At 35.1% G+C, this 24,359-nt stretch overlaps 1 protein-coding gene across 1 annotated transcript in view; it reads right to left on the bottom strand.

Annotated features, from left to right (window-relative positions):
- The window catches only part of FMN2 (formin 2), a 441,094-nt gene that overhangs the window by 133,766 nt on the left and 282,969 nt on the right, over positions 1–24,359 (bottom strand). The window contains exons 12-13 of the mRNA XM_072647566.1: positions 23,556–23,615; positions 23,333–23,453 (exon numbers count right to left, since the gene is read on the bottom strand). Of these exons, the coding sequence (XP_072503667.1) occupies positions 23,333–23,453; positions 23,556–23,615 (181 nt within the window). The remainder of the gene's footprint in view (positions 1–23,332; positions 23,454–23,555; positions 23,616–24,359) is intronic.

Genomic DNA, 24,359 nt, shown 5'->3' with positions numbered 1-24,359 from the left:
AATATGTGCTATTGTATATGGGGATAATTTAAGAGACAGTTCCATATCATGAAATATTAAATCTCTATTTGATGGTGTTTACATAAAGTACATGGTTTTATATAACATCAAACTCCATAAGCTTGTAGTGAGTCAAAGTCACTTTCTTTCAAGTTACATCTAAACAATTTTGACTGACAGTAAGAATTTGTAGAAGTTAGTGGAGAGCATAAGAAGGAAATTAAGTAAAACACAGTGATTTAAAATATTTTACTTTGTCAATACCGATAAGATTTTCCATAGAAGTGCTCTTGAGCACACTAAAATGCTATTTTATACTACTATGAAAACCTTTGCCTCATCCCATACAAACAGACAAGCTAGGAGCTACAATTTAGTTCAATTTAATAACATTTATTGTTTTTTAAATTGTCCATATTGGGCACTAGGAAAACAAAAGTGACATATTATTCAAGAGATACAACCTACTGAAGTGAAAAAATGAAAAGTAATTGGAGGAGGGCAGAGAGAGAGAGAGAGAGAGAGAGAGAGAGAGAGAGAGAGAGAGAGAGAGAGAGAGAGAGAGAGAGAGAGTGTGTTAAGAGCCAGGATTATCAGGGAGACCTTCACAGAAGGAAGTGATGCACAGACTGAGCTGTGAAGGAGTAGAAGGAGTCTGAAAAGCAAAGATGTGGTGACTATGCTAGGTGAAAGCAGCATTAGTAAAAATATGACTATGCTCACCATGCCCCTGCTATCCATTATAAAGTGAAGATTCCATGAATACATTTTCCCTGGTTTTTGCTTCAGGATAAATGTAAGTCTTGTATTTAGGTTTTAAATAAATACATTGTGCAAATACAGAAGAGGAGAGATGGGACAAGTGAGCAGTTTATGTAAAAATGACCTAGTTATTATAGTTAAATAGAAACGACCTGTGTGATGTGACAATCAAAAGAGTTGATGTGGTAACAGGCTACACAGAGAAACATGCTAAAGAGAGAAAAGAGCCTGCTCCTTGCTGTGGTAATACCACATGTGGAATTTTGTATATGGGCTGGGGGCTATATTCTAGAAAGGTCATTAACAAATTTACAACACTTATAGAAGACAATGAGTAGTGTGATGGGACTTGGAATGCTATATGAATACTGAAGGAAAGGATGGAGACCATATATGCTGATGAAGAAGCCTTTCTATTTTGTAAAGGACTGTCAAGTGCAAGAAAGGATTAGACTTTTCCCTCTTGGTTCCAGATGGAAGAATTAGTACTCATAAAAGATAAAGTTTTCTACAAGCAGTTGGAGCTGGCCAAAAAGTTATTGCCTACTCTACAAGGTAATGGTTTTCCTATTATAATATAATAGGACATAATAATAATATAATGGTCATCTCCAAGGATATTAAAGAGGGGATTCAGGCGTCAAGAAGAGGTGGGACTAAATGATCTCTGACACTCTTTCCAACGCTAGGAGTCTATTATTCACTGAAGGCATATCTTGGGGAAATCCTAAACCAAAATCAATTTATTGATTGTTAATATATGTCAACAGCTCATTCTTGATGTTACAATTTTTTAACTGACTAAGTGTTCTGTGGTTATGCTAATCATGAATTAGGGAAGCAATATGGTATAGGAGGAAAAGGTGCTAGAATTGATCTCAGGAGACCTGGGTTCTGGCCCTAATGCTGCCACTAACAAGTTTTGTGAACTATAGGAAGTCAATCAAATTCTCTGAATGTCAGTTCCAACATTTATAGATCAGAATAATTGATGAGATTCTGAGGTCTTGGCAAGTTATAATGTTACAAGAATAATATTAACTGGATTGTGTATTAAGAGCTGGAAAGGTTTTTTAAGGCACCTAATCCAACTTCCTCATTTATAAAAATAAGGAAACTGAAGCCTAAACAGGGTAAGTAACACAGATTGGTTTTGAACCCACGGCCTATAAATCTCAATAGAGTGTCCTTTCTACTTTGTCATACTAATATTTGACTCCTGCTCTCCTCCCTTTACTTCCTTTCAGCTGATAAACAAGATGTTAAACCATGTAGTTTAGGAACAAATTTTGGATATGTGAAGACAATGAGCCCATCAATTGGAATTTGTCCAAATGTAAAATGGCACGAATTGTCAGTGTTTATATCACCCTAAAGGTAGTGATATCATTCCCTCCGATTTCACTTAGACATTATGGAAAAATTATGCTGCCTCTTTCAAGACAGCCATAGTCGATGTTAATAATCATGTGGAACTACTTTTAAAAGACAAAATGAATGCGAGGAGAAGTAAATCTAAAATAACCTAAAAAGGAAAATGGAGGCAAAGAGTAACAGTTTTCCAGGTTGCATTAATTTTCCATTAAGATTTCCACTAAAGGGTGCTAAGGGGTTTCCTGAGACAATTCCTTGTTTGGAGTTTTAAGGACAGTAAAACATGACTCACAGATTGACTATGGCTTGGCTTTAGTTGACATCTGGTTTAGGTTTTAGAGTCTGCAAGCTGTACAGATGTAGTCTCAATTAACCCTTTCACTGATGGTTTGATTGATGCTTCAAAGTGACAGTGAATGCAGTGCTAATGATTAGCAAGGAGATTTTTTTCTTTTAATTACTTACACATTCCACACTTCTAAATAAGTGGAAATGTTCAACTTTCATGATATGGTAGTATGAGGATTATTGCTGAATCATCTTAACTAATATTTAAGATGACAGATTTGGCATTTTTCAATAAAACAATGAAAGCACTCCTCACCACAAGCTAACATGCTTATAATATTTCACATATGGATCTGGGTTCCATCAAAAATGTCCCATCACCACCACCATGTTTCAAAGAGTTAATGATTTGCTTAAGAGCCTTAACATTTGTAGAAACAAATTAAGTAATTTAGATATGAGAAGATACCAAGAATAAAACAGGAAAATGTTGTAACAATGATATTTATGTAATTTCCATGTAATTAACCTATGACTATAAGAATTATTCTTCAATGAACCCTGTAGAAATAATTAGATATGTAGAAATGATCCAAGCAACAGTATCCAGTCTGTTCCAAAGAGATAATAAAATCCAGAGTGGTAAGGTAAAATAGTGCCTATTTAAAGGGATATTAATATATACCATTTAGGCCAAGGCCAGGAATTTCTGAATTGATCAAGTCCCAGGTGATTTAAAAGGAAATAAAAGCAAGAAATCCCCTGTTTTTATGACTGCAGACATATCCATGGCATCATCTTCCAAACCCATCCAATCTCAGGAAAAATACTGATTGTTCCTAGAGTATTGGGATCATTCTGTTTGCCAAAGGATACCTATAAAATATTATAATTTCTAGTAATTATGCTATTCATGTGTCTTCAAAGGCTTCCTCTTTTTGAGGACAGTGGTTCCCATATTATGGATTTTAGAGACCTCCCTTGAGTCCAATATCCAAGAAGTGATACTAAGCTACATTAGGGAGATGGCGTTGAAGTTGGTGTTAATTTCAGATCTGTTGAGTTAGTGGTTCATTAGTGCATATCACCAACCTATAGGAATGATTGTGGAAGCAAAAATAGTTTTAATGACTGAGAAAATTGTTCATAAAAGGTAAAACTCCTATTTATCTTTTGCTCTAAAAAACAAACTTTTTCCTTTTTTTTTGAGTTCCAAGTGCCCCACAACTAGCTTGAAATATTTTCTAGTTTGATGCCTCACTTCATTCATAAGTATCAAAATGAAACTGACATAAGTCAAAGCAATAGGACTCAGAAATTGTGTCAGCTTAGCTTTGCTGAATTTGTGAGACGAGAGCAGAAAGTCACAGTGTGGCTATATAAAATAAAACAAAAATGAAATGAAATACAATAAGGGAGAAAAGGTGAAAAGGGACAAAATAAAGTAGAAGTTAGGGACCAGATATATGACTTCACTGGCACAGGAGTTCCTGATAGAGCAAATGCCTTCTACCAATGGAAGTCAGCAACTTCAATGAAACATATCCTTCAAGAGTTGGCAAATTAAAGCCTTGAGACGTTAAATGACTTGCCAGGGTCACACAGATATTATGTCAGAGACAGAACTTGAACCCAGATCTTCCTGGCTTCTAGGTCAGCTCTCCAATAAAAGAAGAAGAAATCATAATAAAAAGATTTTTAAAAAAAAGGAATAAACACCTTAAATGGATTTGGATTGTTTAGCTAGGAAATAAAAAAAAGAGTTAAAAGAAAACTTCATTTTCTTGAAGAATAAGGTAAGATGACAATATAAAAATATAAACTGATACAATACTAGCTAGAGAATCAGAAGTCTTGAGTTTGATTCCTGGCTTTGACACAATACATGTGTTATTGAGTATGTCCCTCATTTTTCTGTATCTCACCTTCTTTACTGTAAAATGAACTGAATACTATGTACATTCTCAGGATTGGTTGGGAAGAAAGCTTCTCCTCACCCCAACCTTCAAAGTATTATCTATTCATATTCTCTCTCCACACACACACACACACACACACACACACACACACACACACACACACACACACACACACACACACACACAGACGTGTGTATACATAACCTTTTTTTTCCACTATTTTTTTCTCTTATGTCCTTTCTTAGATAGTAAGGAGTCTGTCTGTCTTACTGGGAATCTAGAAGAATTCTGAGTTGACAGGAAGCCTAAATTTTTTTTTTATTATATTCTAGCTATTCACATGGAAATCGGATTCAAGCAGAAACAAAGGAGCACTGGCTTATTATTCTTTGAAATGATAAAGAGTCGAGAAAACAATAATTGGAAAACTTATAATTGAAGATCCTTAAGATAAAGAAACAAAACTCAAAAAGACCTTGCTTAAAATGACAAAGAAAGGGAATTAGTCATTGAGAGTGATGTGTTCTGTTGTAAAAGAATGTAACCCCATGGTGACAGAGTTATTCATTATGTGTGCTGTGGTATTTACACTCTTGATCTGTGACGTGCTAATGCTAGGTCTCCATAGTCTCTTGAAGTGAGTTAATATTAGTATGCACACTTTTTGAAAGAATTTTGCAAAGCAAATATTACAACCAATGACAACTTTCAAAATAAAATATAAATGTTGGAGAATAAATAATTTTCCTTCAATAATCAGTTTTGCTTTTATAAGGCAGCAGAGACATTGGGACATAATTAGAAAATATAAGGAAGTATATTTTGCCTTAAGACAAAGGCTGATATTCCCTTACCAATATGGTTCATTGGTAGCATGAGAAATAGTGAGAATAAATGACCAGAAACTTGGTCCTATTCACTAATGCCTTTGTTCCACAAGCAGAATTACCTTTGAAGTCAAAAGGAGTTCAAGACATTCAAGGTATGAAAGGGACTAAGATGGGATGAATATTTTTGGATTAATAAATTAAAACAGAAAAAAAATCTGAGAAAATCTGTTACTCGATGCTTGCCTCACTAAGGATCAACTTAACAGACAGGAACGGAGAGCATATCAGTTAATGAATATAAAGCAATTTTTATAAAGAACAATGTAACTGGCACATATCCTCATTGCATAATTTTTTTTCTTTTCAAAAGAAAGAAAATATCTCAATTACTTTAAGAATGGAATTGTGTTGTTTGTGTCTCAGTAATGATTGAATGCATACACTACACACACACATTTTTTAAGTGCAAGTCTAGATTTGCTCTTTGCTTCACAAATTGAAGACCATCAGTGAATCTAAAGTAGTTGTTGCCACAGAAATCCTTAATTTGGTTTTGAAAATAAATTCAACCAGTCAAAATTAATTGAAATAGATAGAGTAAAAATCTAATTTTGCCCAAAGGGCCAAATTAAAAACATAAAAAAGAACTTATTTGTGGACTGCTGCTTTCTAATAATGTTTTTTAACTTTAGGTGGACTTGAAAACACAAGTCTGTCAGACTTAAAAAAAGATAAAATCAAATAGTCCACATAAAATTCTAAATAGCAGAAAACTTCAGGTAAATTTAACAGAGGATGATAGGAGTCTCCCCAAAGTTTATAACACTTCCTAAACATCCAGAACTAATAAACTGTTTGGAAGACATTATTTTCAAACCTAATATTTCCAGTGCTTTGGAATTACTCCAATATTTCCTAATAATTACAATAATTCTAGTAGGGCAGAGAGGATAGAGGGATAGACATGAATTTTCATCCTGCTTTTGACTCTTACTTGTAAATCATTTAATCTCTTTGAACTTCAGTTAAATCTTTAGGATTATAGGTTATAAAAGAGTTACCCATCTGCAGTGGCAGACAGGTAGCTTCCATTCAGGAATCTTTCACATCAATTTACTCATGTTCTGAACTCAACCTTCAAAACACTTCATATTTGAAAACTTCAGTCTCCCATCACTTCAAGATAATTCTAAATAGTATCAATAGAGGCATCCTGACTCTTCCCAAGCTTTGTTATTATAGATTTCCACAGAATATATTTTAAAATCTTAAATGTCACATATACTTTTAAATGTCTTCATTCAAGGTGAACAGGAAGAGAAGGTTTGTGTTATCTTATTTCCTGCCTGTATGGTTAGGGTCAAGTACTCTTAATTTACAAGATGATCAATAACCAAGAAGAAATGAAGGGCTATTGGGCCAACCAATCTCACATTCTATGTGCTTTTTCACAAATGTGACTGTAGTAGCATTGAGGTGATTAAAAAAAGGGACATTAGATCTTAAACAATATCCACACTAATGTCCCAGGGGTTTTAATAACAAAGAGAATAAGGAAAATAAGGGTAAGACTAAGGATACTAAGATAATCCAAAAACAGGTTAAATTAATTATAAATCTACTAAAATTCAGCCAGGATACTCATGGATCACTATAGTAGGGTACTTCATAAAATAATCTGAAAAAAATTCTGTTCAGTCATTTTTCAGTCATGTCTGATCCCTTTGTGACTCCATTTGAGGTTTACTTGGCAAAGATACTGGCATGGTTTGCCATTTCTTTGCCATCTCATTTTACAGATGAGAAAACTGAAGCAAACAGAGTTAAGTGACTTGCCCAGTATCACACAACTAGTCTGTGCCCTAGGTCAAATTTGAACTCAGGAAGAAGTCTTTCCTGACTCCAGATCTGGAACTCTATACGTTGCACCACCTAGCTGTCCAAGGAAAAAAAAATGTGATGTCTCAAAATATTGGATTATAACTGAACATAAAAAAACAAAAAAGTAGAACAATCTCAGACAGATTACATAGAAAAGGCATTTTGGAGAATTAATACCCTATGGTGTTGCTCAGAGACATGTAATTCAGTAACCAAAAAGCATCTCAGCCCATTTTAGCAGCATAGTAGGGGGAAAAAAAGTTACATCATCATTAAATATTTTGATCAAAGACAACAAAATCAGATAACAGAATTGTTGTTATCCTGCTTCATACTGATGTGGTAATTTTCCACTTACAAATAGCAGAATTTCTCTTTCAAAAGAGAAGTTGGACCAAAAGAGATCAGGTGATCCAGGCATTTTAGATGTTAATGCCAGCACTGGCTACCAACAACATTCCTGGAAACCTAGGGTTAGGGTGGGGATAATTGAGCAAGTCAGTTAAGTCATCCCACCCTACTTAAAATGAGTGAAAAGAAAATCTTTCTTAAACAGGTAAAAACAACCTATATCAATCATAGATTTTAGTTTTTTCTACTCTAGTCAAAACTCCTTTCTAAAAGCTATTTAAGCTGACTGAAAAATCATTCTCATCTGATAATCTTGGGGGGCAATGCATTGGTGGGGACTTAGTCTGAAGACATTAGAGAATAACCTCTGTGACTCCTCAGTAGTACCCCTAAACCTCTGTTGGAGAGATATAGCTTTGTACCAGGTCTAGAGGTCTGTGGGTAACTGGGAACTGAGATAAGGATATTCACATAAGGGGACCCCCAACTTATGTGTGCTTACACTAGCCTAAAGGTTGAAACTTAGGGAGTAGAAAATTGCTAAGGGTTATTTTCTCCAACAGAGACCCTCATATCAACTGTTTACTGTGTTTTGGCAGCTGGCAAAGAGAATTTCTTTGAAGGATAGGCCCATTACCCCATTAGGATGCCATGGCTAAATTTCAACACACACCAATTTTCCTTCTATGCTCTTTGGGTCATGATAAGGCTATGAAAACTTCCTGTACATTCTTCTATATGACATTATATCTAGCACTCACAGACTTCTCCTGCCCGTCCCCTCTCCCCCTCCACAATCACCCTACTCTCATTCAGGACCTTGTCAATTTACACTTGGATTATTGCAATGGCCTTCTAACTGGTGCCCTTGCCTCAAAAGTCTTTACCCCCTCCAATTTTCTCCCAATTTGAAACAAGTGATTTTTCCAGAAGTTCAGGTCTGTTTCACTCCTCGACCCTTCCAAATCAATAAATTTCAGTGAATTCCTATTATCTCTAGGATCAAATACAAACATCTCCGTTTAACATTTAAAGCTCTTTACCACCTGGGCCCATTCTACTTTTCCAGGCCTATTTCCTATTACTCCCTTTCTCAAACACTGGTTGAAGCCAAATTACTGCAGTCTGTTTCCTCCCACAGGGCAGGCAGTCTCAGTACCTTTGTACTGAATGTCTTTCTTACTGGAAAATACTCCTTCCTCATGTCTGCTTCTTGGAATTCCTAGGTTCCTTCAAGACCCAGTTCAAGTATCACTTTCTACAGGAGGCATTTCTTCTTCTCCCTAGCTACTAAAACCTGTACTGCATCCAAGGCTACCATCTATTCAGCAGAGGTTCCCAAACCTATTTGACCTACTGCCCCCTTTTCCAAAAAAAAAAGAAATAAAAAAAAATTACTCAGCACCACAACCCTCTGGAAATTTACTTTCTTTAATTTTTTTTTAATTTGTGCCATATATATTATATATGTATATAATATATGTGTATATATATATATATAAATGGCACATCAAATTTAAATTTGTGGATTTTCTTATCTGCATTGCGACTTTGATGGTGCAATGTTACAGCATGTAACCCTATAGTATCACATTGCAAACAAGTCATTATACACATATGTTCCTGCTGAACTTCTCAACAATGCACCAAACTCTCACCTGCCAACACTTGCTTGTTAAGCAAGTGTTTCTGGGATGATCTGTTATAAATTGCATTTTGTGTTTATTTGGAAAATAATGTAATTACTAACACTTCAATTCTGTTATAAAACAAATTAAAATGTACAAACGTTTTTTCCACTATTTTCTTCTCTTCTTTCCTTATGCTTCTACTGTTCCCTTGTTCTTATTCAAGTATGTTAAATGACTTTTAATAATCCTTCTAGCATTGGAACTATGAAATTACAGGACAGAATTAAGATTGAATGAACAGCAAACCCCAGTTTGATGTTTTTTGTTTGTTTGTTTTTCTAATTAAAGGGGCCATCTCTTAGCTACCTGTTAAAGAGACCTATTCACTGAATAGTAATTACCTCACTCTAAGTGAGCACCTAAAAAGACCTTAGTGTAAAAGGGCCAGGGTCTCCCATTGCATTGTGGGCCATCTCCAGTTAACCTGATGAATATCTGGTCACTGGATCCAGATGACTCTGGAGGAGAAAATGAGGCTGGCAACCTTGCACAGCCCTCAAAGTCAACTGCAAGTCATGTCATCATTTCACTGATGTCATGGTCTTCTTTGTAAATGAAGGACAAACATAACACACAGCAAGCCATTTAACCCTTTGGGCCTTAGTTTCCCCATCTATAAAAGTAAAAGGTTAGATTAAATTATTTTTAATAGTCCTTCTAGTATTAAACCTATGAGATTACAGGACTGAATTGGGATTGATGAATGAACATTGTAGAAAGAGAGATTTAAATTTAGCATATGAAGAGAATGGCTAATAATTGATGAGGGAAAGGTGCCTTAAAAAAGGGCTATACCTAGAGAGAATTGCATTATAGAAGGGACTCAGACATAAACTGGACTATAATGCTTTTGAGGACACTAAGAATTCTCAGATTTTGAAATTCTATGTCAGTTATACTAGGCACATAAATTAAACCATCATCCAGATGACCAAGGTAGAAATATGGAAACCCAACTTTAGTTGGCAATTTAGGGAGATTTTGAAAGGCAACCCCATACTATTTTTTTTCATGAGAGGTTGTTAGACAGTAATGAAACCAATTTTTAAAAATATAAATGACCTCACAAGAACTTATGGTATTAGTTCCCAATTACTGTGAATAATGAATTTCCTGGAGTGGTCAGATTTATTTGGATTTGCAATATTCAAAGTTATCATTATGACAAATATAGTGATTTATTTGAGTCCAATGGAAATAGACACTGTAAAGCCGAATAATTCAGCCACTTCAGGGGATTCTTTTTGCGGTAATTGAGATCTAGCTATATATTCAATGATTACTGTCCTTTCATAGTAATTATCGCTGCTATTTCTCAATACCTTTCAAAAATAGCTCTTTTAGAATTCCTGTAAATGCCTGGGGCATATTATGACAAAAACCATTTGTTTTAGAGAATATATTTAATTTTTGAAAAGAGTAAAACGTCAACTGCATACATGTTGGTCAATAAGGAGAATGATCAAGCTGTGTAATCCTCTTTTTGGTTAAAAGGACAGTAGGATTACAAGTTATAAGACTGTTACTAGACAGTTCTGAGACTGAGTTTTTTGTGTGGATCATAAAGCAATTTTAATATAATTTAAAGAATTCCAAAATATATATGAGCAATGATGGCAAAATTCAGGGATGGATGTGGTTCCAATGTGACTCATCAGAAAGAAAAACTTCTTAAAGGAATTTTTTCTTTCTTTCTTCCCTCCTTTCCTCTCTCCCTCCCTCCCTTGCTTTCTTCCTTCCTTCCTCTCTTCTTTCCTTTCTTTCTGTCTGTCTGTGTCAAGTTTTTGGCAAAGTTCTTAACACAAAATAAAGCTTAATAAATGCTTGTTATTGAGATTAGAAGGGAAGCAGAAAGCTTGGAAGCATTTTTATAGCCAGTGTTTTTGATAAAAGTCTCATTTCTAAAATATAGAGAGAACTGAGTCAAATTTATAAGAATACAAATCATTCCCCAATTGAAAAATGGTCCAAGGTTATGAACAGGTAGTTTTCAAGGGAAGAAATTAAAGCTATCTGTAGCCATGTGAAAAAATGCTCTAAATCACTACTGATTAGAGAAATGCAAATTAAAACAACTCTGAGGTACCACATCGCACCTATCAGATTGGCTAACATGACAAAACAGGAAAAGGATAAATGTTGGAGATGTGGGAAAATTGGTACACTAATGCATTGCTGGTGTAGCTGTGAACTGACCCAACCACGCTGGAGAGTAATTTGGAACTATGCCCAAAGGGCTACAGAACTGTTGATGCAGCAATACCACTTTTAGGTCTATATCCCAAAGAGAGCATAAAAAAGAGAAAAGGACCCACATGTACAAAATATTCATAACAGCTCTTATTGCAGTGGCAAAGAATTGGAAATTGAGGGGATGTCTATCAATTGGCAAAGGGCTGAAGAAGTTGTGGTATATGTATATATGTGTTTGTGTATATATACATATATCTGCATATACATATGTGTGTAAATATGTGTGTATGTATGTATTTATGTATATATGCTACAAGAAATGATGAGTTGGCAGATTTCAGAAAAACCTAGCAAGACTTACATGAGCGGATGCTGAGTGAAGTGAGCAGAACCAGGAGACTATTGTACACAGTAACAGCAACACTGTGAGATGATTAACTTTGACAGACTTAGTTCTTCTCAACAATCCAATGATCTAAGTCAATTCCAGAAGACTCATGATGGAAAATGCTATTCACATCCAGAGAAACAACCATAGAGTCTAAATACAGAACAAAGCATGCTATTTTCTTTTTCCGTTGTTGTTTATGGTGTTTCTTTTTATGGATTTTCCCTTTTGTTCTGATTTTTCTTTCACAACATGACTAATGTGGAAATTTGTTTAATATGATTGTACATGTATAGTCTATATCACATTGCATGCCTTCTTGGATAGGGGAGTGGGAAGGGAGAAGGAAAAACTTAGAACTCAAAATCTTATAAAAGGGAATGTTGAAAACAAAAAATTATTAAATAAATACAATTTTAAATGCTTGCTGTATTGATGATAGAGTTAGATTATTTTTCAAATTCACTACATTGATTTCATACTATTCCAATAATGTGTCTCCATAGTTCAGATGAACTGTGATCTCATCAATGTTTGATGTTGCCTTTTAAACCTGTGTGACTCTTGTCCATATCTACCCATAACTCCTCTGCTCCTCCTTGGTAAAGTCTACGCAAACTGTTTAGTGTCTTTCCCTAGATGTTTTTTTGGGGGGGCATGCAATCAGGGTTAAGTCATTTGCACACAGTCACCCAGCTAACAAATGTCTGAGGTCAGATATGAACTGAGGTCCTCCTGACTCCAGGGCTGGTGCTCTATCCCCTGCACCACCTAATTGGACCTCTTTTTTATCTTTTAACATTTTGTAGCTACTAGGACAGCATAGTAACTGTCCATTTAACATTCTTTTGCTCTTACTAAATGAATGATCTACCTATTTTACCATTTGTCTATCTCTTAGATACCTTTTATGCCATTTTTGACATAGGAGTCATAAATGATAACACAATTTATACCTAAAACATATTTTTCCATTTTCCAGTTTTGTTCTTTAAAAATTGTGATGCCCCATGATTTGCTTAGTGGTTTGGATCACTAAAAAACATACCTGCATTTAAAAAGATGATTTTTTATTCAAGGAGCAGCATGAGATTCTTCAAAGTATACAGTTTCTCAAATGCAATCCAACCTATTCTCATCTTTGCTATTCAATTCTGGGTATTCTCATTCTAGACCACAGACACCTTCAGTGTTTAGTCAAAATATATGTACTGATGAAATAGTTCAATTGGTTGTCTATAAACCAGAGGTTCTTAAACTGTGGGTCCCTACTTCATATTGGGTCACAAAGTATTTGACAAAAGTAAAAGGTTTTTGAACACTTGACAATCAAAAATTAAAAATCAAACTCGTAATGAATCCAAGGTGTTTCTGCCCATGTTCCGTCATGCAATCTCACTGCAGCCTTGGTTCTGAACAGGAAGCATGGGCACTTTGCACTGTGCATGCCCTTAGGCCATGCAGTGCCAAGAAATGCTGCCTAAAAATGAAAAGAGGTCACAAATGGGAAAAATTTAAGAAACACTGGACTCTATACAATTATGTATTTATGTGGACCATAGACTGATTGACTTCCTTTCTTCCTTCCATTCTTTCCTTTCTTTCTTCTTCCTTCTTTCCTTTCCTGTATAGAGTATTAGGTCAAACTCTATCGACTGGTAGTAAATCTCATTTGGATTTTCTCTCTTTGGACACCGCTATCTCCCCAGTATTACTTCCCTGTTGAGTGGCAAACTATCTTTCCAGGACGAAATCTAAAATCCTCTGTTTGGCATTCAAAGCCTTTCATAACCTGCCTCCTACCTACCTTTTCAGTCTTCTTACACTTTATTTCCTCCAATAAACCCTTCATTCAACTGACACTGGCTACTCTGCTCCTTCTCAAGCAAGACATTTCATCTCCTGACTCTAAGCACTCTTCCTGGCTGCCTTCTTTCCTCCAGGCTTTGAATTCTCCCTACTATCTCCATCTTTTGGCTTCCTTGATTTCCTTCAAATCCCAGCTAAAACCCCACCTTCTACAAGAAACCTTTCCCTACCCGCCTGAATGTTAATGCCTTCATTCTATTATCTCCTATCTGTTCTGTTTGTAGCTTGTTTTTACATAATTATTTGCATGTTGTCTGTCTATTGTCTCACTCATTAAACTGTATGTTCCTTGAGTTCAGAGGGGTTGATTCTTACTCTGTAGATTTAGTACCTTGCATGATGTGTGTGGCCCATGGTAGATTCTTATTAAATCTTCGACTGATTGAGTCTGGAGGGTTCTGAGGCTTGATGCCAAGTAAACAGAAGAATTTGGGAGACCTTACAATGTGTAGAGTAACTCTGCTGTGGACATTATTTATGACTGTTTTAGTCACCCTTGGCCTGGAAATATCTCCTTGTTTTATGCTTTTCCTAATATTAATTTTTTTTAAAAATTAGCAGCAAACAATCCTGGATGTATTGTATTATCTGCAAAAGTATGCATAATGATCTAAACACATGCTTGGAGCTAGCTTGTTGAAGAAAATCCTTTGAAGTTGTTATTTTAATCTATTGAATTAATTTAATCCTTCTCCCTCCCTTTTAGACTTTCGATTTAAGTGGTATAGGGAGGTCTGGTATAGAAATTTTCTATACCAATGAAGATCATCTAACAAATATCAAATGCCTACTATCTACCAGTTATTAGGAGTACAAAGAATGGAATAATCCTTACTTGTAAAGAGTAACCTTGTTTGCCTCAGTTTCCTCATCTATAAAATGAGCTGGAGAAAGAAATGACAAACCACTCTAGTATCTCTACTAAGAAAACCCCAAATGGGGTCACAAAGACTCAGACATGACTGAAAAATGACAACAACAACTTCTAAGGAGGGAGGGGAGAAAAAAGGAAGGAAAAAGAAGAGAAATATATGTGTATATATATATATATATATATATATATGTGCACATATGTATATGCATATATGTGTGTATACGTCTGGATGTGTGTACACACACACACACATACACACACACAATGTCCCTACTATGTGCCAGGCACTGTGGTGATATTAACTCACTTGATCCTTACAATAATAATGCAGGTAACTCCTATTATTATTCCCATTTTACATGTGAGAAAACTGAGGCAAACACATTAAGTGACTTCCTCAGGGTCACATAGCTAGTAAGTGTCTGAGGCTGATTTTGAACTCAGATCTTCCTGACTCCAGATCTAATGCTCTTTCCACTGTGCCAAGGAGGTGCCTCAATGAGCCATTAGATTTACCATCTTAGTGAACTGAACAGGACACTAGAAAGTAAGACATTTTGCCCAAGGTCAAACAGCCAATGTATGTCAGAAGCAGGATGTGTCAGAGATGGGGTATGAACCTAGGTCTTCATGGTTCTAAAGCTACTTTTCTAATTATTAATACCATGCTGCTTCTCAAAACAAAATTGCTGAAAGAAAAAAATAATATTTTATTAATTGAATTATTTGATGAGGAGGAGGAGGGAGAAGAATGGTAGTACTAATAGTAATAGCCAGCCTTTTAATGTTTACAAAGAACTTTATAAAATTATATCATTTTATCTTCACACGATTCTCATTTGATAGATGTGGAAACTAAGGAAGACAGAGGTAAGTGGTTTACCTAAAGTCACATAGTTATTAAGTATCTGAGCCTGCATTGGAATTCTCTAGGTCCAACATTCTGTCCACTGCCCCACTCATATACTCATTGTGGATATCCTTGAGATCATGGAATATGTATTCCTCAAGTAGAATGTAAGATTCCTGAGAGCAGGAACTTATTTCTCTTTGGTCTTTATATTCCTTCCCACCTACCAAAGTACTTGTCACATAGTGGCTGTTTCTTTAATCAGCTTGCTGTTAATAATTAGTATTTATATAGCAACTGAAGGTTTGCAACACATTTTTTGTAGAGTTAACTCATTTGATCTTCCCAACAATTCCATGTGGTAGATGGTATGACTATTCCATTTTACAGATGTGGAAAATGAGATTGAAAGAGATCAGATGAGTTGCACAAGATTGCACAGTTAGTAAGTTCCTGAGGCACAATTTGAACTCAAGTCTTTCTGACTTTAAGTCTCACTTTCTTTACATTGCCTCATCTAGCTGTCTCAATAAATGTTTGTTAAATTGAAATGAATTATACCTTCCATAAAAGATTTTTCTAAAGATGAGAAAGTTGGCAAATGAGTGATGGATGCTGTCTCGATCACCTTTTTGTCAGTGGCAAAATTGTCTGATCGTTTCCCCATTGATTGACATCTTCCCCCTTTATCTTGAGGATCACTCCATCAATGCCCTCAGACTTATGTCACCCCTGGCATGGGCCTCATCTGTACATACTCAGTCTGCTCCAGCTGCTCTTCCAGACTTTCTGTTCTCTCTTTTCACTTCCACTTCCACATGTAGCACATTGAGGACAGAGGTGTCAGAGTCCAAATGTGATGGCTCCACTGTCATTGAAGAAAATAGAAATGTTGACAGATTGTTTCCATGTTTTCATCTGTTTGCTGTCGTCATTCAAATGTCATCTTTCAATGCTCTTGGGATGATCTGGTTTAACTGATGCCAAGCTTTCTTGTAGATCCATATCCTCATTGTCTCATGAAGCATTACCGCTCATAATCTTCCCCTTCCTTCCACATTATATTTTGCAAATGAATTTCTACTTTAAATCAGAATTGCAATGTAATGCAGTCCAACCAGAATTACATTTTAGAAGATTAAGAGCTGTTTAACAGATTTATCCCTTGTGGAAAACTCAAATCATATGTAGATAATTTTAGATATAAATATGAACTTGGTTGTTCATGTAGAAATGGGATTTATAAATTAAAATAGCCTAGATTAATATCATCAAAAATAATCTTGATCGTTACTATCATTACTATTTCTAGACTATTTCACACAATGTGATGGAGCACTTTTTTGTTTGTTTGGAGCATTTAGATTCCTGAATCCTTCTGTGATTAAAAAATAACCTCTAAACCCAGAAAGATTTAAATAGTATCATTTAAACAATAAAAGTGATAAGGTTCTTAAGAGATCAAAAATGAGAAACAATAAGAAAGATAATTTGGGGAACTCTCTTCTTGGCTTCAATTTTAGTGGATATGGAATTGAGACACAAAACTACATAGCACAGCAGGAAAAAAAACAAAAAAACAAAACCTGGAGACCTGAGATCTAGTTATGATTCTTTCTATGAGAAACACTGAGCAGGTCTCTTCCATCTCTTGGTCCTAGTCATCGGTACCATGTGGGAGTTGGACTGGATGTCAGATGGACACTTCTTGCATTTTAACATCAAATGGCTGCATTTTTAGTCACTTTATGGTCATGTTTTGTTTTCCTCTTCCAAAATGGTTTGGAGTTCAACAAAAGATTGTGGTTATCAATAAATATTTAATAAAACCTGTCAAAACATAGGCTTTTATTAGATGCTTTATAGATGCAAATATTTCTTTAATCCAAAATGATACAACTGATGAAACCAAAACATACATGGAAGGCAACTAGGAAAGAATTTTCATAAGGACTTGCCTAGTTCTAGTAATGTAATTACTTGACTCTCTGTACATGTTGGATTGATTTAAGTCATGTGGCAAATAGTATAATTTCTACCCTAGAATGATACTGGTGCAGAAGTCATCACTTGACATGACTGCATCACAAAGGGTTGTTGACAGTCAGGAGAGATCAAAAGCAGATCGGATTGCTTAATAAACTCTATGTCACTGAATTCAGAAAGACAAGCCTGAGTGCCCTGGAGAGTTATGAAACCTGGAGGCAATTGTAGGAGCAAACACAGTGGGTGCATTAAGAAAATCCTAAACTGGTCTTCAACTTTCCCCATATTAAAATGTCTGGTACATTATACATTAATCCTTAAGCCCTCCACCTTTGTATAAAATGTTCTAAGTATCTATGCAGAAAACTAAAAAATGATTAACTCAAGATGATGTGATTCAAAATCATGTAGTGTGTCCTTACAATCTGCATGTATCTTTCACTATAATTTCTATTTCCTTATTTCAAAATACAATTTACTTTTCAAGAATATGATGAAGACATGTAACTTAGCTGAAATTCCATAAGTCACTTAATTTATTCCACAGAAAGAATTTATATAGCTTCTAACATATGAAAATATAATTCATAAGTAGCAATTAATGAAAAAATTGATAGCCAAAGGCATAATCTATACTTATACAAATGTGTTTATTACAGTGATATTCTGACAAAAAATTAGATTCAAATTCCAAAAAGCTATGAAATGAGTTTTTTTAAGGTTTTTTTTTTTCTTGAGAAAAGAGAGATCAGTGAAAGGACAAGATTGTGCCTTGTGGTGGGATGGAATGATGATAATGGAAGAAATAAAGAAGATAGAACTGCTCAGTCTATTTTCTGCTTCTGTTGCCTCTACCAAAGAGAATAATATTTGGACTATAAAAACTAGAACAGAAACGTTTAGTTGGGAATGGAAGCCCAGGCTAAGCAGGATGATAGAACATTTAGTAGCTCTTGATAAGTTCAATTTCCCAGGCACATAAAAAATACATTTTGTCAGATTTGATTTCTGTGCCACTATCGATCATTTTTGAATGATTATGGGGAATGGAAAACAAGTATGTTGTCCCAGTTTTTTTGTTTCTTTTAATGAGAGGGGGAAGAGAATAGAGCTTGTAAACTATAAACCAGTGAGACTGACTTTTATTCTTGGGGAAAAAACTATAGAATTTATTATTAAAGAAATGACTAGTAAATATCTAGAAAATAAATCGGTTTTAGCAAGACACCGATGAGCATAGCTTCATTAAGAACAAATCATTTTAGACTAATGACTTTCTTTTATGACAGAGTGATTAGATAAGTATATCAGGATTATTTGGATAGAGTTTACCTTGATTTTAACAAAATTTTTGATAGTCTGTCATGGTAACCTTGTGGACAAGATAAAGAAACAGGACTAGGAAATAATATAGATATTTTTACTTAGCATTGGTTGAATAGGTAGACTTAAGGAGTAGTTGTTAATAGTTGAAGTCTACTTGGAAGGATATCTGTAGTGTAGTTCCCTAGGGAACTGGCCTTGATCTAGCATAACTTAATCTTTTTTATTACTTATTCAAGTGAAGGCATAGGTGGCAGGCTTATTGAATTTTCTAATGACAAAATTTGGGAATTAGAACTAGCAGATCAGATGATAGGTTCAATATTCAATCAATCCCAATCAATGGACATTTATTAAGCAGCTACTATATAACAGGCCCTGGATTAAAAAAAAAAAACATTTTAGAGCCTAGAATGTTGGGAAAATCTTAAGTCTTACATCTGATTTCAAGTTATTAATTAAGAAAAAAATATAGGACGTAAGATGAGGAGGTAATTCTTACACAGAGAAAAAGATTTGAATTTCTCAGTTACCTGGAAACTCATCCTGGAACAACTCTATATGACGTGGCTTTCAAGAAAGTTAATGAACCTTGTCCTACATTAAAACTCAAACAGTATCCTTACAGTTTATTATTTAATAGTTTTATAATTCTGTCAAATGCCAACTCAAAAAATCAGTCGACATTTATTGTACACATCATTCTCTCTGCTGAGGATACAAAAATTAAAAATTAAATAGTCTAGTCTAGGACTTCACAATCAATTTGGAGATACATGATGTATCTACAAAACAGCATAAAATAAGGTAGAGACACTAAAGCACTCTAATAATGTTTAGGAAGAGTTGGTTCACTTGGAGCTTGGAGAGAATGAGAGGGAAGATTCCAGAAGACTTCATGGAAGAAGTAATAACTGATTTGGAATTTGAAAGAATAGGTACAGATGAGGTAGAATGATCTCCCAGTCCTTGACATGGTAGATTATTCAAAGGCATGGAGATAAGTGATTACAGGATAAAATGAAAACCCAGCAAATAGTCCAATTTTGCTAGAATTCTGCCAAAATAAAATTCTGAATAAGGCCACATAAGCAGACTGAAGTCATACTATCTTGAGTTAACATCCAGTATTTAGTAAAAATGTTTGGCAAATTAATAAATGCTTGTTGAGTAAAAAGTTTACATTGGGTCTTATCTTAGAGCTTATACTCACATTTCTCTGAGATCTTCCTGTGGCATTTTAATCTAATGTTCTGTAACCTCTTTTTTACCTTCATGGCAACACAAAAGGCATTTAGAGACAGAGTGGAGGCAATGGATAGAGGCCTTGGGTCAGGAAGACTTGGATTAAAATCTGGCCTCAGGCACTTACTAGCTATGTGACCCTGAGCAAGTCACTTGACCTCTGTCTGCCTCAATTTGCTCAACTGTAAAATGGAACTAATAATAGCTCCTATTTTGCAGGGTTATTGTGAAGTTCAAATGAGATGATATTTGAAAAGTGCTTAGTACAGTGCCTGGCACGCTGTAGGTACTTAAATGCTTATGTGCTCTCTCTGGCTCTCTGGCTCTCTCAAAGTCCAGCTTCAGTGTCTTATTTTGTCATGAAGCTGACTGGAGACTATGTGAATGGTTCATAACTCTGGCAGATCCTACCAAACCAGAAGAGTTTCAATTATAGGTCTGGAAATGAATTTGGAGTTTTCATTTTTAAGCAGTCATTTAACTAGTTTCAGAGAATCAGCTTAAGGATGACTTTTTTTCCTGCTTCAGTAACTTATGCCTCCTCCGATCTATAGAATGATCTGTGTTCCATCTAAATGAGGCCACTCCATATTCCCCCAAATCAGAATTCCATCTCTCATTTCTCTGCCTTTCCACTGGCTTTCCCTCACGCTTGGATGACCTCCTTCAATTCTAATTCTAAGAATCCCTGATTAGATATAAAGAGCAGTTTCATGAACAAACTCTTATGGGAAGCTTTTCCAGGCCAATCCAAAACCATTTATTGTTTGTGATGTGCCCAACCCTGTGCTCAGCACTGTAGATACAAAAAAACAAACAAACAAACAAAAGACAAAAAGCACAGTCACTGCCATCAAGCAGCACACATTCTCCTGGAGAAACCTAGGAACCATAGAGTAGAAGGAGTGTCTGAAGTAATTTCAGAGTGGAAGACAACTCAACAAACATTTGTTAAGCCAGGCATTGTGCTAAGTTTGGGGATACAAAGAATGGCAAAAAATAGTTGCTACCCTCAAAGAGCTCAGGTCTAAAGGGGGAGACTACATGTAAATAACTGTACAAACAAGATGGATGCAGAATAAATTGGAGATAATCAACAGAAGGAAAACACAGGGATTAACAGGGATCAGGCAAGGATTCTTCCAGATTTCCCTGAGACTTGACATAAGCCAGGGCATCCAAGAGGTGGAGATAAGAAAAGAGAGAATTCCAGGCACAGGGGATAGACATTCAGTACGAAGGCACACAAATGCAGTGTTGTGTCTGAGAAACAAGCAAACCAAATATCCCTGAATTATAACATATGTGAAAGAGAGTGAAGTGTGAGGAGATGAGAAAAGTTAGGAAGAGCCAAGTAGTGAAGAGACTTAAGTACCAAACAAATTTATTTATTTTTTTATCCATTCATTCATTAATTTTTAATTTTGGAACCAAGAGGGATTCACTATAGCTTACTGAACAGTTGGGTGACATGATCAGACTCAGTCTGGGAAAATCCCTTAAAAGGCTTTTTTCAGTATTTCAGGGAAGAGTGAGGTGACAAGGAATTGCCTCAGAGTGACAACTGATGCCTCGAATTGTTAATGCATCCCCCTTCCTCAATTATTGTGCATTTAAATGCTTGTTCATAATACCTCCATAGTTTAAAACAGTTAGATGAAACACATGACAGAGAGCTGCATCTGGAATGAGGACAACCTGAGTTCCAATTCTGTCTCAAACACTAGCTGTATGACCCCTGCATTCATCAGACCTGCCTCCATTGCCTTATCTGTAAAAAGGAGCTAATAATAGCAACTGCATTCTAGGCTTGTTGTGAGGATCAAATGAGAGATTTTGTAAAGTCCTTTTCAAACTTTAAGGCACTTTGTCAGTGTTAACTATTATTATCATTATGCTTATATCAAAATATTGACATATCTTTCAGATATGGGAATATGTTTTTGGTCTTTGTTAGAGTGCCTAAAACACAGCAAATACTTAATTTGTCCACCGAATCAAATTTGAATACCTATACTAAGGCAATCACTCATTCCTGAAGCATATGAACATTTAATGGGGGAAGGGACATTTAGAGAATGGAAGTTTATGTGTAACTGATTGAATAGGAGAAGAAAGAATGGGATCAATGACTACTTGGAAGACAGCATATTAGGTCATTTGCTATAGAGATAAACCTACAGTTTTGCTATCAAGTCACCTGTAACTGTTACTTTGAAATGTAACCCCCAGTTTCTGAATTGTGAGTCTACATCGAATTCAACATTGAAGTCATGATGCTTCATTAAGATTCTAGTAACATTTCGGTAATTTCTACATAATTTCAAAGAGCTGAAAGCATCATAAAAGGAAATATATTTTCCCACTAGAATATTCAGAAATATTATTAGTCTAGTTGAATGCCTTATTTTGTTTTTTGAAGGTTTCTTTAGGGAAAACCAACAAATGACTATTGTTTTCTATAAGGAGAGGCAATTTACTCAGTTTATACAATAGTTTTGCGTTTTAGTTGTAGGTTGCCAATCAATAAAGGCTAGTATGATGTGAGCAAGGCATTGTTTTAGTCACTGTCCATCTATAGGAGAATCTCAATCAAAATAAATAATGATCAGTATGCTTAATATTTAAAACCCTGGTCTATGTATTTCTCCCATTTTTTTAATGCAACGATTGTTTAAAAAAAAGTTTTCCAATATATTTTTATCTCATCAGTTTAAAATCTAGCTCCTCAGTCTATTGCTAATAATCTGTTCCATCTAGATCTGTACTTGGTATAGTTAGAAGAAAGCATAAGAGAGCAGAGATGTTCTCAGGAAATAAATAGGATAAAGAGAGTTGCCTCAGTTGAACATAAACCAAAACTTTTGGCATGAACCTCTGCTGGGAGTACTTGTTTTTGTCTGAATGCTACTATTTAAATCTACAAAACCTCCAACTCTTTTCTTTTAAAAATGACAGTAATAGCCTAGATTGCTAATAAACTACTGGGTCTATATGTAACAGTGGATGTAACATACCCATGTATGACTTTTTTTTTTGACTGAATGCATAAAAGGAGAGAGTTTGATTCCACAAAAAGTCCATAATTCAGAAGTCACAAATGCTGGGAGTTAGGAGAGCAGAAAATGTTTATAAGATTTATAGGAGGAAATAAATATAATACAAAATCCCAAAGAGATGTGGCATACTTTTGACCACGTCAGTGAAAACAAGACTATAAAAAATGCTGAAGAAATGTAATCCCATCCATATTCCAGGTTATATTCAAGAAGTACTTTGTTAGACACCTAGATTTGTGTGTTTTGGTTTTAGACACATTAAAAAGTAAGCATAATAGTTATATATATATATATATTTTTTTGGTCACAGAAGCCCTAGTTAAACTACCCAAGGCAAAGTCTACACAAAAATTAAGGCATTCTCCACATCACATTGAAAAGATCTCCTTTGTCCATTAGCATAGTGAAAATATCTAGATGGATTATCAGACTACATTGTATTTTGTTACCTCGCAAATCTTTCTTCAGTTTTCGAAGGTCTTTCTGAAAATCTTCAAACTTCATCTGGGAGGCCTGAAAGAGGTCCTGGGGTTCTGGCAGTGGAAAAACACATTGTTCTTTTCCAGCATCCTGACAAGCAAGGGGGAAAAATGATTTTTTGAGAGAATGGCCATTCACAGGTTTGGAGTTAGAGTAAATTTGGCTGGGTACATAGAAATTATAGTCACTCACCTGATCGAAATTTCGAAGATAGTATGAAACAATGTACGACAAAAGACTCCGGCTATTGTCCTAGGCAGAAAGATTAAAGTAAGTAAAGGTGGTTTAAATTTTACTCCCTACTAGAATTTAAATTCTAAACAACCTATAGATAATGACATTTTAAATGAAAAGTGAAATTTTATTAGACAAATTGTTTTCCTGTACCTAAGAGGTTTAACTACTTCAGAGAAGGTCATCTACTTAACATTTTTAATCAGACCATTATCAGAACTGGTTAAGGGCAGTGTTTCAACTATAAATATTCTCCTGTTTTTGTTTGTTTGTTTATTTCCTGAGTCACACACACAACTTAATATTTCCTTAGGGGTAAGCTATTTTTAATGTTGAAATGTATGACTTCTGTTTTATGTGAAAGAATTTAGAATCGACAGGAAACCTCTGTCCAGTTGCATGAGCCAAATAAGCACCTACGGGCTTGTGACTCAGTTCACAGATGAGAGAAATCATAAAGGAACTCCTTTACCAAGAAAAAAATAATAAAATCATTTAAAAATTATTTGGCCTTTATAGCAACCATTACAAATAATATATTATTATACAAGCCATCTGGTCTAGCAGATTCTTAGGAATTTATACACGTAGCATAATGAATAATGTATCATGAGTTCTGCAGAAAATATGCAAAATCTCAGGCTTAAGAAGCCACTTTTTTGTTTTTGGGTCATATTCACATAGGGATTGATTTGGCTCTAGAAATTGTATGCATTGCTCATTATTGCTACCACATTAAAATCAAAACCATGCGATATAAAT

The sequence above is a fragment of the Notamacropus eugenii genome, chromosome 2 (genome assembly GCF_028372415.1).
Source record: "Notamacropus eugenii isolate mMacEug1 chromosome 2, mMacEug1.pri_v2, whole genome shotgun sequence".
Lineage (NCBI taxonomy): Eukaryota > Metazoa > Chordata > Mammalia > Diprotodontia > Macropodidae > Notamacropus > Notamacropus eugenii.
The sequence above is the reverse complement of the archived record's forward strand: the minus strand, read 5'-3'. Positions and strand labels throughout refer to the sequence as shown.